The 13,178-nt window shown below is 47.9% G+C and overlaps 1 protein-coding gene across 1 annotated transcript; it reads right to left on the bottom strand.

Moving 5' to 3' along the window:
* Positions 1-602: 602 nt before the first annotated feature.
* On the bottom strand, positions 603-12,817 carry ITFG2 (integrin alpha FG-GAP repeat containing 2). The gene is made up of 12 exons (XM_059493276.1): positions 12,702-12,817; positions 11,311-11,406; positions 10,835-10,876; positions 9,800-9,977; positions 9,372-9,511; positions 8,814-8,962; positions 7,629-7,723; positions 5,835-5,885; positions 5,279-5,370; positions 4,658-4,775; positions 3,912-4,085; positions 603-3,764 (listed from the first exon to the last, which is right to left on the bottom strand). The coding sequence occupies exons 1-12, from the start codon at positions 12,795-12,797 to the stop codon at positions 3,622-3,624; spliced, it is 1,374 nt and encodes a 457-aa protein (XP_059349259.1). The 5' UTR covers positions 12,798-12,817; the 3' UTR covers positions 603-3,621.
* Positions 12,818-13,178: the final 361 nt, after the last annotated feature.

Genomic DNA, 13,178 nt, shown 5'->3' on the forward strand with positions numbered 1-13,178 from the left:
ATCAAAAATGCCAACACTTTCATACAGAAAGCAGAAGTTCAGTACAAAGTGCCAGCTCAGAGCAGGACATAGGCACATCCTGTATGTGTCCAACACTGGCTTCCTTGTGATGAGATCTGTCCCTCCAATATAAAAAACAGAATGTTATTATTTTAGGGATAATCTCTTTGAACCGCCTTGGTGGTCAGTTCCTATCAGGGCTGCTTTCTAATAGAGTGGGCATGGCAGCTGTGGAACAGTCTGCAGGGAAAGATCTGCCATGGCAAATCTCTAGAACAGTGTGCAATACAACTGGGGTGGGGAGAAGGACTTGTGTCCTTCCTGAGAACAGGCACTCTGCCAAAGCATAATCAGGACCACTTCCAGGAGCTTGGGGTCACTTGCTTTTGAACAGAATGGGAGCTGCAGCCATCCATATTCCCAGAGGCTTGCTCCTTTCACCACCACCAGGTGAGCTCTGGCATTGAAGACCATTGAGCCACATACCTACATTTACATTCAATCCTCCTTTCAAGAGATTCCACTGGCACATGCCAGGATACACCTAAAGAGTTATAGAAATAACTAAATTATAGCAGAAAGATAATAAAAACAAAGGCAGAGATGGAGAGCAGGTTTATTACGTCTCAGGAAAATAAGGCAACCCCCTCCCTTTATTTTTTTGCTAGTAAATTGAGCATCAGAACCAAAGCCATGAATCATTTATCTGCAAATACCCCCAGTGCCTGAGAATACTGTCAGACTCCTCACTTGCTGTGTGCTGGCACTGGGACATACAAAGCTGTCCTGCAAATGCTGCCCTGTTGAAAAGTTTCCCAGCACCAGCAGGTTATGCCAATCTGCTAGAGAAGGATACAGCAAACTTTTTCTGCTGTGCGGGAAGGAACCACTTCTAATTCCAACTCTGCGGCTTGTGTCGGCTGGCAAGGACAAAGAGACAATTAGTTACAAAGAAAGTATAATGTAACTCCATCACTCCGGAGACAGGGCCTTAAGAGGCTCCTTCCCTGAGAAGATGGACACTTCAGAAAAATTGTTACCAGCGGAAGTAGCCTGAATAACAGAGTTCAGAAAGTATTTGGCACTTAGGAGTTCAAGGCAGGAAAAAATAAGGAAAGCCATCTTTTGGCCAAGGAACCGTACAGATGTTCAGTTTATTCTTCTGTAGACACTTTTAATTTTCTCTTGTGCACAAGGGGCATAGGAGCAAAATGCATCTGCAAGTTATTATGTGCTGCATGCAATACAAAACTGTCAGGGGAAGCCCTCAAATGTTAGTATTTTTCCTCTCCAATGGTTTTTAAGAGCTGAAAAGTTTTGGGGAACAGATGTTTTTGTAGTGTCTGTATTTTCTCACCTCTGCTTTTGATAGTGTGCATTGCCTGGGCTTGCACAGCAATTTTATCCTCAGGCCAGCAAAAGAGGGTTAGGGTGCACAATATTTGCAAGGCTTTTGCCCCATTTTCTTTTAAAGATGGTTCTTAGAAAAATGTCATCTCTTCCTCAGCAACCATTTCTCATTCTTTCTCAACAATGAATAGTCCAACAGTGGATCAGTTTGACCTTCCTTTCTTGGAAATCATTCAACCTGTACAGCAAAGTTTGTTCTGCATAAAACAGTTCCAGCCATGTGCACCCATCTGTACACCCCTTGCGCTTGTGTTGCTAATAAAGGTTTATATTTGGTGTTGCTAATAAAGGTTTATATTTGGCATGGACAGACAGCACTCAGTTGTTCTGTTATGAGCCACCCTGTTTTCCTGCCAGGCCCTATTTGCCAGAAGCAAAGGTGATAATTCTTGCTGGGATGGGTGTCTGGACATCTCAGTGTCACAAGAGCTGACAATTTGTTGAGATTACAGTCTAGGTCTGACAAGCTTCACGACAAACTCCTCGCTTTAGCCCATGAGTAGATGGTCCCTGTAGTATCAGCTCTCCACAGCTCACAGACTCCAGCCTTGCTGCTCTAAACACCACTGTTAATAAGCTTTATTATTACTTCAAAGGTCCTCCCTGAAGAGTTCAGTTTTACACAAGCACTTAGTAGGACAGGGGAACATTTAAAAATGCTTCTCAGCAAGGCTATTACAATGGAGAGAAACTTGCACTGCAGTTAGAGAGTCAGAAGATACAGTGGCCTGAGAAGCAAGCTGGCAGGTACAGAGCAGGTCACACCATTTCACTGCTCCATGCTCCAACTTCCACTGCCACAAATGCACTGTCCTCTGAAAAGCTTATATAAATCTACAGAGGGAAACTGCAAAGAACAGCTAGGGCTTATTATGTAAAGATCCTACCCTTCTACCACACAGGGCTGCTTCAGCAATAGTCACTTTCACCCAAGGGCAAGACACTCCTCTTCTCTATACAAAGCACTTTCTCCCAGTTAGGGCTGCCCTTGGATATTTTGCAGAATAAAGCACAGCAGGTTTTCAACTGCCTGCAGGATCTTTAAATGCTGCCACTTGCTCCAGATCACTGGACTGTATTTGCTGTGACTCAGGCAGCTGTAAGGGCAAAGGGACAGCACCATCCATCACACATGTCCAATAAAACAGCACACAAGTGAGAGGGGGTAATCGATGCAAGCCAGCAGGTAGGCCTGCTGCCCCTTTCCTAACAAGCTGAGTTAGGCAAGAGCCAAGCTAAGGCGGGAAAAGCACAGCAACAACAGCATGTGGAAAGGCTCATGCTTGGGCTTTTGCAAATGAGCTCCCCTTTACCAGACTCCTCATGCCAGCCAGTGGGACATCACCTCCAGCCCACCTCTTTCAGCTGTGCAGGACTCAAAGCATGATGCTCTCCACAACAAGAGGCAGGAGTGGCATTTTCACTTTCCTTGCTTATTGTGGGATGGCCAAGCTCTCATAGCACCACAGATCCACACTTCAGTCAGACTGCTCTTACTGACTGCTTCACAGCTGCTTTAAGTCACAGCCCTCTCTGGGATCACCCTGCCCAAGAAGATGGAGACAAGCAATGACTCTTGACCAGAGCTGGGTTTGCTGGAGCTGCTCTCTCTCCACACCTCACTAGTGCAAGTTATGCACGTCTCCAGCTACTCAGAACACGTGATTTGCGAGAAACTTCTTCTTGCTTGGCAGAAGAGCGGCAGCAAAGCAAAGGCAAACAATGCATGGCTCTACTTTAAATACACCTTCGTGGGAGAGAAGGCCCATGCCTGCACCCTAACTCAGTTCCTCCATCTCCACTTCCTGCACTGTGATCCTGCTAAGAACTCAGAAGTATTCACTGAAGTACTTCCAAGAATAGGTCAAAATGGGGACTTGGCTCAGCTGTTCTCTCAATCTGTGACCTCCCTGCTCCTTCACAGTGACCAGTGGAGCACTCTAGTCAGTGAGGATTATGGAAACTGGCAACAGAAGGCTTACATGCAAGATCCTTGGCCCTTTCTGTTCCTGCAGCTGCCTCATCTGAAGGCAAACCAACCCACCACATACAGGCAAGCCTACAGCCAAGAACATCCCTTCACAGCCTGTGAACAGACCCTTTCCTGTTTGGAAGTTTTCACAAGATAGGGAAGGAACAGTCATCTTCATCAGATGCCCAAGTCCAGCTGCAGACAAGCTTGTGCTGGCATTAAAGATGTCAGCCTTCTTGTTATAAGGGGTCCTGGATGCCACTGCAGTGGGCAGAAGAATCTGTTCCAGCAGGATCCTGCGAGGGGCTGCTGAGATGGTATTTCTCAGGAAAATAGAGTGTTTTGTGAATCAGGTTTCTGACAGCATCAACATCGTTTTTGTCTAAGGAGAAGAGAGAAAATCAGTTGTTAGGCATTCTCACCAGGCAGTGTGAAAGCCTCTTCCTCAAGAAATACTCTGGTTTCCAGCACATCATCTGCCATCTCATCCTCTTTCTTTCTGTACACCCTCTGCTCTTTCTGCACTCACCTACATCCAGCTGCTGCAGGAGACTTTCAAACTCTGGGTCACCATCCAGAATTTTCAGCAGGTTGGTGGACTCCATTCTCTCCAGCTGCACATCCCAGTAGATGTAGATCTTCTGGCTGAAGCTGACATAAACAAGGCAGGGACTGTTGCTCCCTTCTTTGCATGCATAGAGGCCTGCAGAAACAGAAGTGTGGAGATCTGACTACTTCCAGAAGGAAAGAGAAAGCAAACAATTGACATTTCATGATCAGGTACCAGAAAACAGCAAGCACCTGGGCAGAGATATGGGCCTGGGTATACAAAGTCCCTTTGAGACAATCCAAGAAGCCGTCTCTGAACTGCATGAAGCTTGGGAATGTGCAAGCTGCTTCCTGAAGGTCTGAGAGACAGGATTGAGCAGAGCCAAAACTCAGGCTGATTTCATGGGCTCCTTATCTCCACTTAAGAACAGCTTAGAAGTCTGCAAATTAAAAAAGCAGTGTGGAGGACAAGAGACCACTGTAGCACCTCCAAAAAGGACAAGGAAAAAACCCCAAGCCACCATAGACAAGTCTCAGCATCACTTTCTCTCACAGTTACTTTTCCCAGATGCCACCAGAGGAAAGACTAGCTGGGCCTTCTGCACATGCACACAGGGAAATTATTTGCCACTGCAGGCAGACAAAGGATTCTGGGTCTCCTAGATAGGAGCAGTAGCTTTGAGGGGAAAACACTGTGAGGGCTGGCTTTGCAGTCAGGCTTCCCACCTGCACAGAAGGCACTGACATTCTCATCTGCTTGGAATCTGGCCACCGTGCGGTTGTGGTCGATGATGTACGTCTGCCCGTCCCACGCACACGCAACCACCTCCTCGTGCCCATTGCCCTGCAGGAACCACAGCACTGAGCATTACACAGGTGCCACCTACTCCCAAGGACAGCCAAGAACCTTTCTGGCTGGTTCAGAGACACAACACTAATGTCTAGATGTCACTTCTGGACATCTCATCCAGATATTTTGCACTTGGAGCTCATCTCTGTTCTATATGGCAATCCTTACATACTGTAAGAGATTTTAGACAATCAGGGTATTAGCAGTAAGCAAAACCATTCAGCTTTGCAGTAAGACTGAAAAACAGCTGGGACACAAAAGTTTATGAATGGATAAATGGATGCTGGGTCTAACAGGCAGACACAGCTCAACTTCTTGCAGCTGGGCAGATTGACCTGAGTGCAGAATGTACTACTACAGCCAGAACACTCTGTGTCATCCTGAGATAATCCCAGCCTTTTCCAACTGAGTCATACTCCTCCTGCCCTAAGTTCATATGCACAAAGCCATGCTGAGTTTTTTGTCTGCATCTCTCCCAGCCTTACTCAGATACTCACTGTAACATCCAGCTTTTCCAGAGCAAAGAGCTGGTGATCAACCTGAACAGACCAGAGCAGCTTGTCTGCTCCCTCCATCAGTTTCAGTGTTCCTGAAGAAAGAAAAAAACAACTGTCTTGAAAACAATAAAAGAGAGCAAGATGCTTGCTAATGCTAGGCCCTACTCTTTCAACACTCAGGGCTGCAGAGAGTTAGCTGCTAATAGCACAGGGATGGACTTGGCTGCTGAATCCACAGGGGACGCTTGACCCCACCTACCAGGCTCCCATCATGCAGATATACTGCAGCAGTACTGGGCAGCGGGCACTGGCCATGACAGAGTGGAACTTATACAAGCATCTATCCTCACAGTGCCCTCTGTGCCTTCATATAAAATATGTCAGCAGAAGGGGTCTTGAAATAAAATTCTCTTGCCTGACCCTTGAAGGGTTTCTGAAGCCCAGCTTCCCATTCTTTTAAAAATCAAAAGCACTGAGCCCCTGGATCCCTGCTTTCAATTAGTGACAGGCCTTAGCTGCCCCCCAGGTCTTCTTCCAGGACACTGGCAGGACTTACCATCCAGAGTACAGAGGGCAAAGAGACCTGAGCCACTATTCTCACTGGAGCCTGTAAGTGCAAAAGAAAATCACTGCCATTGATGCCATTTTGTAAACATCGTGCCCCTCCCTCTCCTGAAAACAACAAAAAAGATCCAAACCAAGCTGATCCATGCTGCCTCCCTTCCTTGCCCAGTTGTGTGCAGGACAGCAGTGACAAATGTCACTAATTAAATCTGAAGAGGAGAGTTCCCTGACCACTGGGCTGCTTCAGCCCTTCAGTAAATTCTCTACCTAGCTACTAAAAAAAGAAAAGACATGCAAGGTCAAGTTTTAAAAATATGACATGCTCAGAGAGAGGAATGGAGCAGTACTCAATGGAAGCTGCATTTAACCCTTTCAGTGACAATGCAGGAGAGGCACTGGCTCCCTGAGGAGGAGCCCAAGAAACCTGGCAGTCAGGGGCAAGCCAGCAGAGCTGAAAGCAAGCAGGCAGTTTCCTCATAGTAGGTTAACAACACGAGCCTACCTCCAGTGCCCACAGACAGCTCCAAACTACAGCCCCCCGCACAGTCCCAGGCTGCAAACCACCCCCTTTCTGCAGATCAGCCTAAAGCAAAAGCAGCTGGTTGGGTGCTTAGCTGCCCCTAGTGATAAGCACCCAGACAGGCTCTGATCCAAGAGATGTGCTGTGTCCCCCTTGGAAACTGGTCAGCGTAGCACTCTTCAGCTGTTCCTTTATTGATGGTCCAGCATCAGTGGGCTTTTTCACAGCCTGCTCTTCATCCCTTATTCTGTGTGCCTTCCTTTTTCACAGACATCTCTCAATAGATGCAAGGCTTCATATGCAGTGAAATAATTGATTTCATGCTCTGTTGACCATGTTGATCACAGCAGCATCAGAGATGCTGAAAACATGACAGGCTTAGGAACTGGGCAGGAAAGGTCCTCTGAGGAACACCAAGAGGGCGGGTCCAGTGCATTGCTCTTGTCCACAACCTTTAATTACACTGGACAGGCTGAATCATTCTCAGACAGCACTGCAGCAGGCAATACTTGGGCAGAGCAACACAAGAGCAAGTGATCTCTGCTGGGAGTTTTCTGCCTTCTATTATGCCCAAGGGGGAGTGAAAGCTTGTTCTCCATAGGTACCAAAGGAGGGTTCAGGAGTTACAGGAGGGAAGCAGAGCCAGCATGCAAGAAAAGTCTGGACACAAGAGCAGTGTGTCAGGGCTGAGAGAAGCTGGCAGCTGTGCAGATCTTAGATACAAGACCTGAACACAACACAGTGGAAAAAACCAGAGGACAATGATATAGATGAAATATGAAAGCAGCTATGGAGAGGTTGGAGCTGCACAGGAGAAGGAGGAGCAGCAAAGAGCCACCAGGAATTGAGATTCAAATGCTGAAAAGCAAGAATGAAGATGAGGCTGTGGGAAGGAAGAGATGCATCCAGGGAATAAGGAGTCATAAGCTGCAGCCATGCAGAAGCAAGGATCAAGGACATCTGTAGGAGCATGACATGGCAGCCATTCAAACTGACTAAATGCAGGTCAGCAGAGGCTGCAAAAAAACTCTTGTGCTGAGTGAAGGATAAGGGCTACCTAGGGAAGGACAAAGGCTATAAAAAGCTCACATGCAAATATCCAACTGTCTTTCTTTGGGAGTTGGCTAAAAGAGGCTGAGATTCCTGTGTTCTTGCAGCACCCTCTCACAGTTTGTTTCTCTACCACACAAAATTTATTTCATTCTGTACTGAAAAACCATCAGGGGCAACTGCTGGGCTGGAGACCCCAAGCTGCTGATCTCTCACCTCGGGCAATGCTGCCAATGAGATGAGTGGAGACATTCTTGTTGTGAATCCGCCCAGATGTTTGGTGTAGAATCACATCTCGAACAGGGGCCTCACTGCGGAAAAGAGAAAGACAACAGGGAAGAGTTACAGAACCACACCTGGGACTGTCTCAGAACAATTTCAGGAGCAGTTCTACAAATACAGACAGTGCCACAGTTTGTGAAACGGTTGAGCCCTTTAATGGTAAAAGAAGAAAATGCATACCACCCCAGGTAATAAAGAAATATACCAATTTTTAAAAACACAAACCCAGAATGATTTCAAGCATTAAAGAAAAAAAAAAAAAAGCTCAAAAAAGGAAAAAGAAAATCAGTAAGCCCTGTATTCCAATGAAGGAAGAAAAGGACAGTTTTTGTCATTACTCTTAGAAAAGCCTGTCTGCTTTTCTCTCACAAAGCCTGTCTGCTTTTCTCTCTGCCCAGACTGAACAGTTTGGTGACAGACTACATCTAGGCCTGGCTTCTGGCTAACAGAACATTTCACTGAGTTCTCTAAGACATCAAGGAGAATTGCCTAGGTCCCCTCCTGCTGCAGTTTTTTGTGTCTGCCTTGAAGTCTCACAGAACAGCACAGAAGCACCCAATTCCCCACCAGGGTCCTTCCAGCACCAAGACAGTAACAAGCACCTCACTGCTCATCCTGGTTGCTGTGGTTGTGATTTACAGCACTGGCTGCCAGGGGTCTCATTAGGAAAACTTCCAATTGCCTCATCTGCAGAAAACAAGTGAATGAGCCCAGTTTTATCCTGGGCTTCAGGTGTATTTGGTTTGGCCCAGTCTCTCAGCTGTTATCCTGTAATCTGGTGACCTTCTCTGGAAATCTAGGTCACTCACTTCCCTTCCTTAGCTCCCAGTAGTGAGGAATCCTCATGGAGCTGGTTTTGCCACTCTCCTTGCCCAATTCAAGAAGAGAGCGGGATACAAGGAAAGCAGCAGTATTCATCTTTGTGAGAGAGACATGAAGAGTGTTCATGGAAGCTTGGGTGTAGGCGGGTTTAAGTGATGAGGTGCCAGAAGCACAGCAGGCCACTGAAGCAAGGACAGTGACAGCAGCCCCTGCTTTGCAACAGTGATGTGGTGGCACCCCTTGTAACAGGCATCCCCAGTGGCATGTGCCCATGCACCCCTGCAGGAACACCCTCACCTGCTCGGGGCAGACCCGTCCCTTCCCGCGGCTGCGTCCCGCTGCTCCGTGTCCCAGGTGCACAGCAGGATGGCATAGCCACAGCCTGGCTGGGACACCATCAGCTCTGGTGAGCCACCAGGGCCTGGGTTCACTGACAGGCTGTCCACCTACAGCAGCAGAGGGAAAACACGAATAGAGTCAAGAACTCCAAAAGGTTTACAGTGCTCCCTGCAACTAAATTGGAATATGGCAAATCTTCTGATAGAGCTGAGCGGCAGCTGAACAGATTCAGCTGGAAGCAAAACATCCAAGTTCAGTAAAAGGTTGGTTCCCTACCTAAAGCCACTTTAAAACAACACAAGTACTTCCCACTCCTGCTCTCCCATCAGGCAAAAGCAACTGCTTCTCAGACCAACTCCCAGCTGTACAAAAAAATCACTGGGCAAATCTCCTCTCAAGCCACTGACATGACAATTGTTTTGTTCATAGGACTGAGATTCTGTGCTTCTTCTCTTGAAAGTACCACCTCTTGAAGACTGTATGACAAGTACTGCTCTGAACATCCTTTTTCCTTACCTGACCTTCTAGAAGCCATTTCTTCAACAGGATCAGCTGCCCAGAGACATGGTCTGGGTTCTCTGACGAGTCCTCCCAGCGGAAGGCACGGACCACCCTGTCAGTGTAACCCACAACCAACTCACACTTCCCATCTCCATCTGCAGGGAAAAGCAAAAGACAGGCTGGACTTTCTCAAGCCCTAAGAGCCCAAAAATGCAGAAACCACTCTGCTGGTTTCTATAGTTAGCATCTCTGAGGACCCCAACCATGTCATGAAAGCTTGCACCTCAGAAAAATTCTGAAGTTCTTGTTTCTCCCTTCCATGACTTGGCTGTGGTTTGTTGGAGTGTCAGTTTTCCTTCTGCAAGTCCCCTCCACCTTCTCTCCCCACTGCCTCACACACAAACCCCTTCACCCTGCATTCCCACCCCAGCTCTGTGGCTCACCAATGTCGTTGATGAGCATGACCTTGGTGTTGGCAGGAATGTGCTGCTTGAACACTGGCTTCTGCTCTTCTGCCCCTGCCAGCTCATGGTGGCCTGAAGCATCTGGGTGTTTTGAATTCAGAGAAGTCAGATCAAAAAGATGAAACCAGCCTTCTGCACTCACTGCCACTACGAAATTCTGTGAGGGAAAAGAAAAACCTTTTAATTCTTCCTCTTTTAGAAGCTGCAGAAGCTGTCCCACAGCAGGGCAAAGGAAGACACAAGGATAGAGCGATCAAGATCAATGACTACTACAGAACAGGAGGTTTTTGGCCAGCACATGAACTTCTCTGCTACTGGCAGGGTCCAAACTTCCTGCTCATCTTTGTCAGACTACAGTATCAAGTGGATATGTGTGCAATCCTCAAACAATGTGTGGCTTTCTCAGTGCCCAGATCAGCTCTGCTCCCCACTAGAGGAAACACAGCTACAGTATTTCGAGTAGGGTGCCTGAACTGGGACCCTTGGACTCACTGGTCCTGGCTTAACCCCCAGAAACAGCAATCCAACAAAAGGAGTCATTATAGACCCAGTGGAATTTGCCTGGGAGTCCAGACTATTCCATGTCTCAGTCTTGTTTAGATGGCCTTAAATGCACACAGCCAAGTGGCAGAAGGACCACGGCCCACAGCAGACATCAGCCCAAGAAAGGCAAAAGCCACTGAGCAAAAGGAGCAACCCTCAAACCACCAAAGCCTTGTGGTGCTCTCACAAGGGCACACAGAAATCAAAAGTGCTCTCTGAGGATAGATTGGATGGATTTCCTTGCTCTCTAAAAGCCACACAAGGCTCACAGAAAAATACCAGTTACATATAAACAGAGGAACAGTTTAAAAACAGTGGTGCTAAAACTCTGTGAGCAAAGGCAGACCCTGGAGAGACAGCACCTGCAATCTGTCCCCCTCTGTCACACTCAGCACATGACATGACCCTAATCTCCTGAACACCTCCCACATGCCCTACAGACACAGCTGGCAAGAGTTTGGCTCCTCTCACCTTTCCTTTATTGCACACATCTCCCACACGGACACATGTGAGCTGCAAAAGAAAACAAGGCCATCCATGAGAAAAGGCAACCCAACCCAGCACCCTGGGATACATCTCTGCCCTACCCCCTCCTCTCCCAGAAAGAATCTCCTGAACTCCGAACAGCCTTCTGAAGGACAAGGACAGCAGAGTCAAGGGACAGAAACACAACTGGCCAGAGCCTGGGGCAAACCCCACAGTGCACAGAGCAGGGCAAAGGTGGGACAGAAGCCCAGTTTGTATGTTTGTCCATTAATTTGCTCATCACTTCCAGCCCAAGGGGCTGTAGGCAAAAGTGGGGTCTTGAATAATTACATGGAAGACATCAGAATTAGTTCTGGCTACCATTCCTCTCCAGCCTACTTATTCCTAGGCAAAGGACAATTATAGTTGGCTGCACATACACCAAAAGGCCCAACCATTTAGAAAATTTGTCAAGAACTGACCATTCCTTGGCAAGACCGCACAGCCCAGGGCTTGCTGTCGTCATTCTTGTAAACATAGAGCTTTCCATTGGTGTCTCCCACCACGAGTTCATTCAGCTGTACAGGAAAATTGGGTTAGTAGGGAGAAATCCACAATTACATTAACAGTAAAATTTTCAGAATTCATATCTAAAAATCATTCTGTAGGAAGAAGCAGCAAAACTAAATGAGTTAAAGAGACAATCTTGAATCAAAATGGAAGGTCTGGGAAAATATAAAAGCCCTAATTTTATTCTTGCAGATAAAAGAGATGGAGAATGGCTCCTAAGAGCATCATCCTATTACCCACTGCTTCTCCACTCATTGTTTCACAGCTGTGTCACTGACTGTTTTAATATCATGCTTGGATGTTAAAACAACCATCATTACTCCATCTTCCATCCTTCAATTTAGATTGACTTGAATCACCTAAGGAAGATGATGGCAATGACAAAAACACAACCATCCAGGAAAAGAGTGCAAGAACACAACAGACCTACACAGGATGTTCAATCTCACTGCTGAAGGGGTAAAGGGATTTCAGAATGGTGATTATTTCTTTAAAGAAGATTTCTAAAATCACCAACCATCCATACTGATGAGCCTACTCCCATTATCCCATTTCCTGCATCATGCTTCTTTGTATTTAAATGGTGTGCATTTCATAATCCCCTGCACACCTACAGAACCCTACAGAACAACTTTTTATGGGGAAATCTCTTTAATCATCCACTGCATTGCTAACCATGACACTTTCCAGGATAAGGCTATAAAACACCTTGACTGTTGAGGAAAAACAGCAGACATGTAGCTGGCTTAGCTAACCTCTTCCTGGCTGCAGACAAATCAAAACCATTTCAGGGGCTGACAGCAACACTCCCAATGAACACGGGTGCACACCAAACACTCCCAATGCACGCTCTAAATGCACACCAATCATTTCAGGGACTGGCAACAACATTCCTAATCCATCACAAGGGTCAAGAGACACCGAGACTTGGCTCTGCCCTGTTTGTGACCTGCTGTGCCCAGCAGAGCACCACCGCATCCCCACCGCCGTGACAGGGGAGTGTCTATGAAACAGAAGCGAAGCTCCCCTCAGGCTGTGCACCACCCAGGGCACGGGTAATGGCGAGGGAAGCCCTGACCCGCTGCAGCCCAGCAAATACTCCCTTTGCAGAGGCACTCCTGGGGGCTCTGACCGGGCACCCGCCAAGGCCCGTGTGTGTCCCCGGGGCTGGAAGCTCCTCCCGGCACCCGCCCCGGGGCCGCACAGGCCGCTCGGTGCTTCCCACAGCCCTGGGCTGTCCCCACCACCGAGGCGGCCCCGCGGGCACCCCCAGCCGGCCCCACCCCGGTCTCCAGGCTCGGACCGTGTCGTTGTCGGCGTCCCCCAGGCAGATGGCGTGCGGGAAGAGGCTGCCGGCGAAGTCCAGCGCCACGCACTGCACGTAGCTGACGGAGCGCATGGCGGCCGGGCCGGGCCGAGGCTGCGCGGGCCCAGGCACGGCGGGAGCGCGGGGCGGGGCGGCCGTAAGGCCCGCCCGCCGCCCACAGCACCGCGCCCCGGAAAGGATTTACACACGCAGAGACACACGGGTGTGGGTTACAAAGTCAGGACTGTAACTGTTTATTTTAAGCATTGTTTTCTTTTTTTTTTTTCATCTATAAGGACATACAGAACGAAGTTTATAGTTGAAGTTTACATGCATGACCTCACTCACAAATACCAGTATTGCCACCTTCTGCCGGCAACCACACCCACTTTTAAAGACAGCACGGAACATCCGTTCATCTGCCTGAACAGGGCATGTTTAGTGTCCTTAACAGATTTACATTCTCAAACACTT

This window comes from Ammospiza nelsoni, chromosome 2, assembly GCF_027579445.1.
Source record: "Ammospiza nelsoni isolate bAmmNel1 chromosome 2, bAmmNel1.pri, whole genome shotgun sequence".
Taxonomy (NCBI): Eukaryota; Metazoa; Chordata; class Aves; order Passeriformes; family Passerellidae; genus Ammospiza; species Ammospiza nelsoni.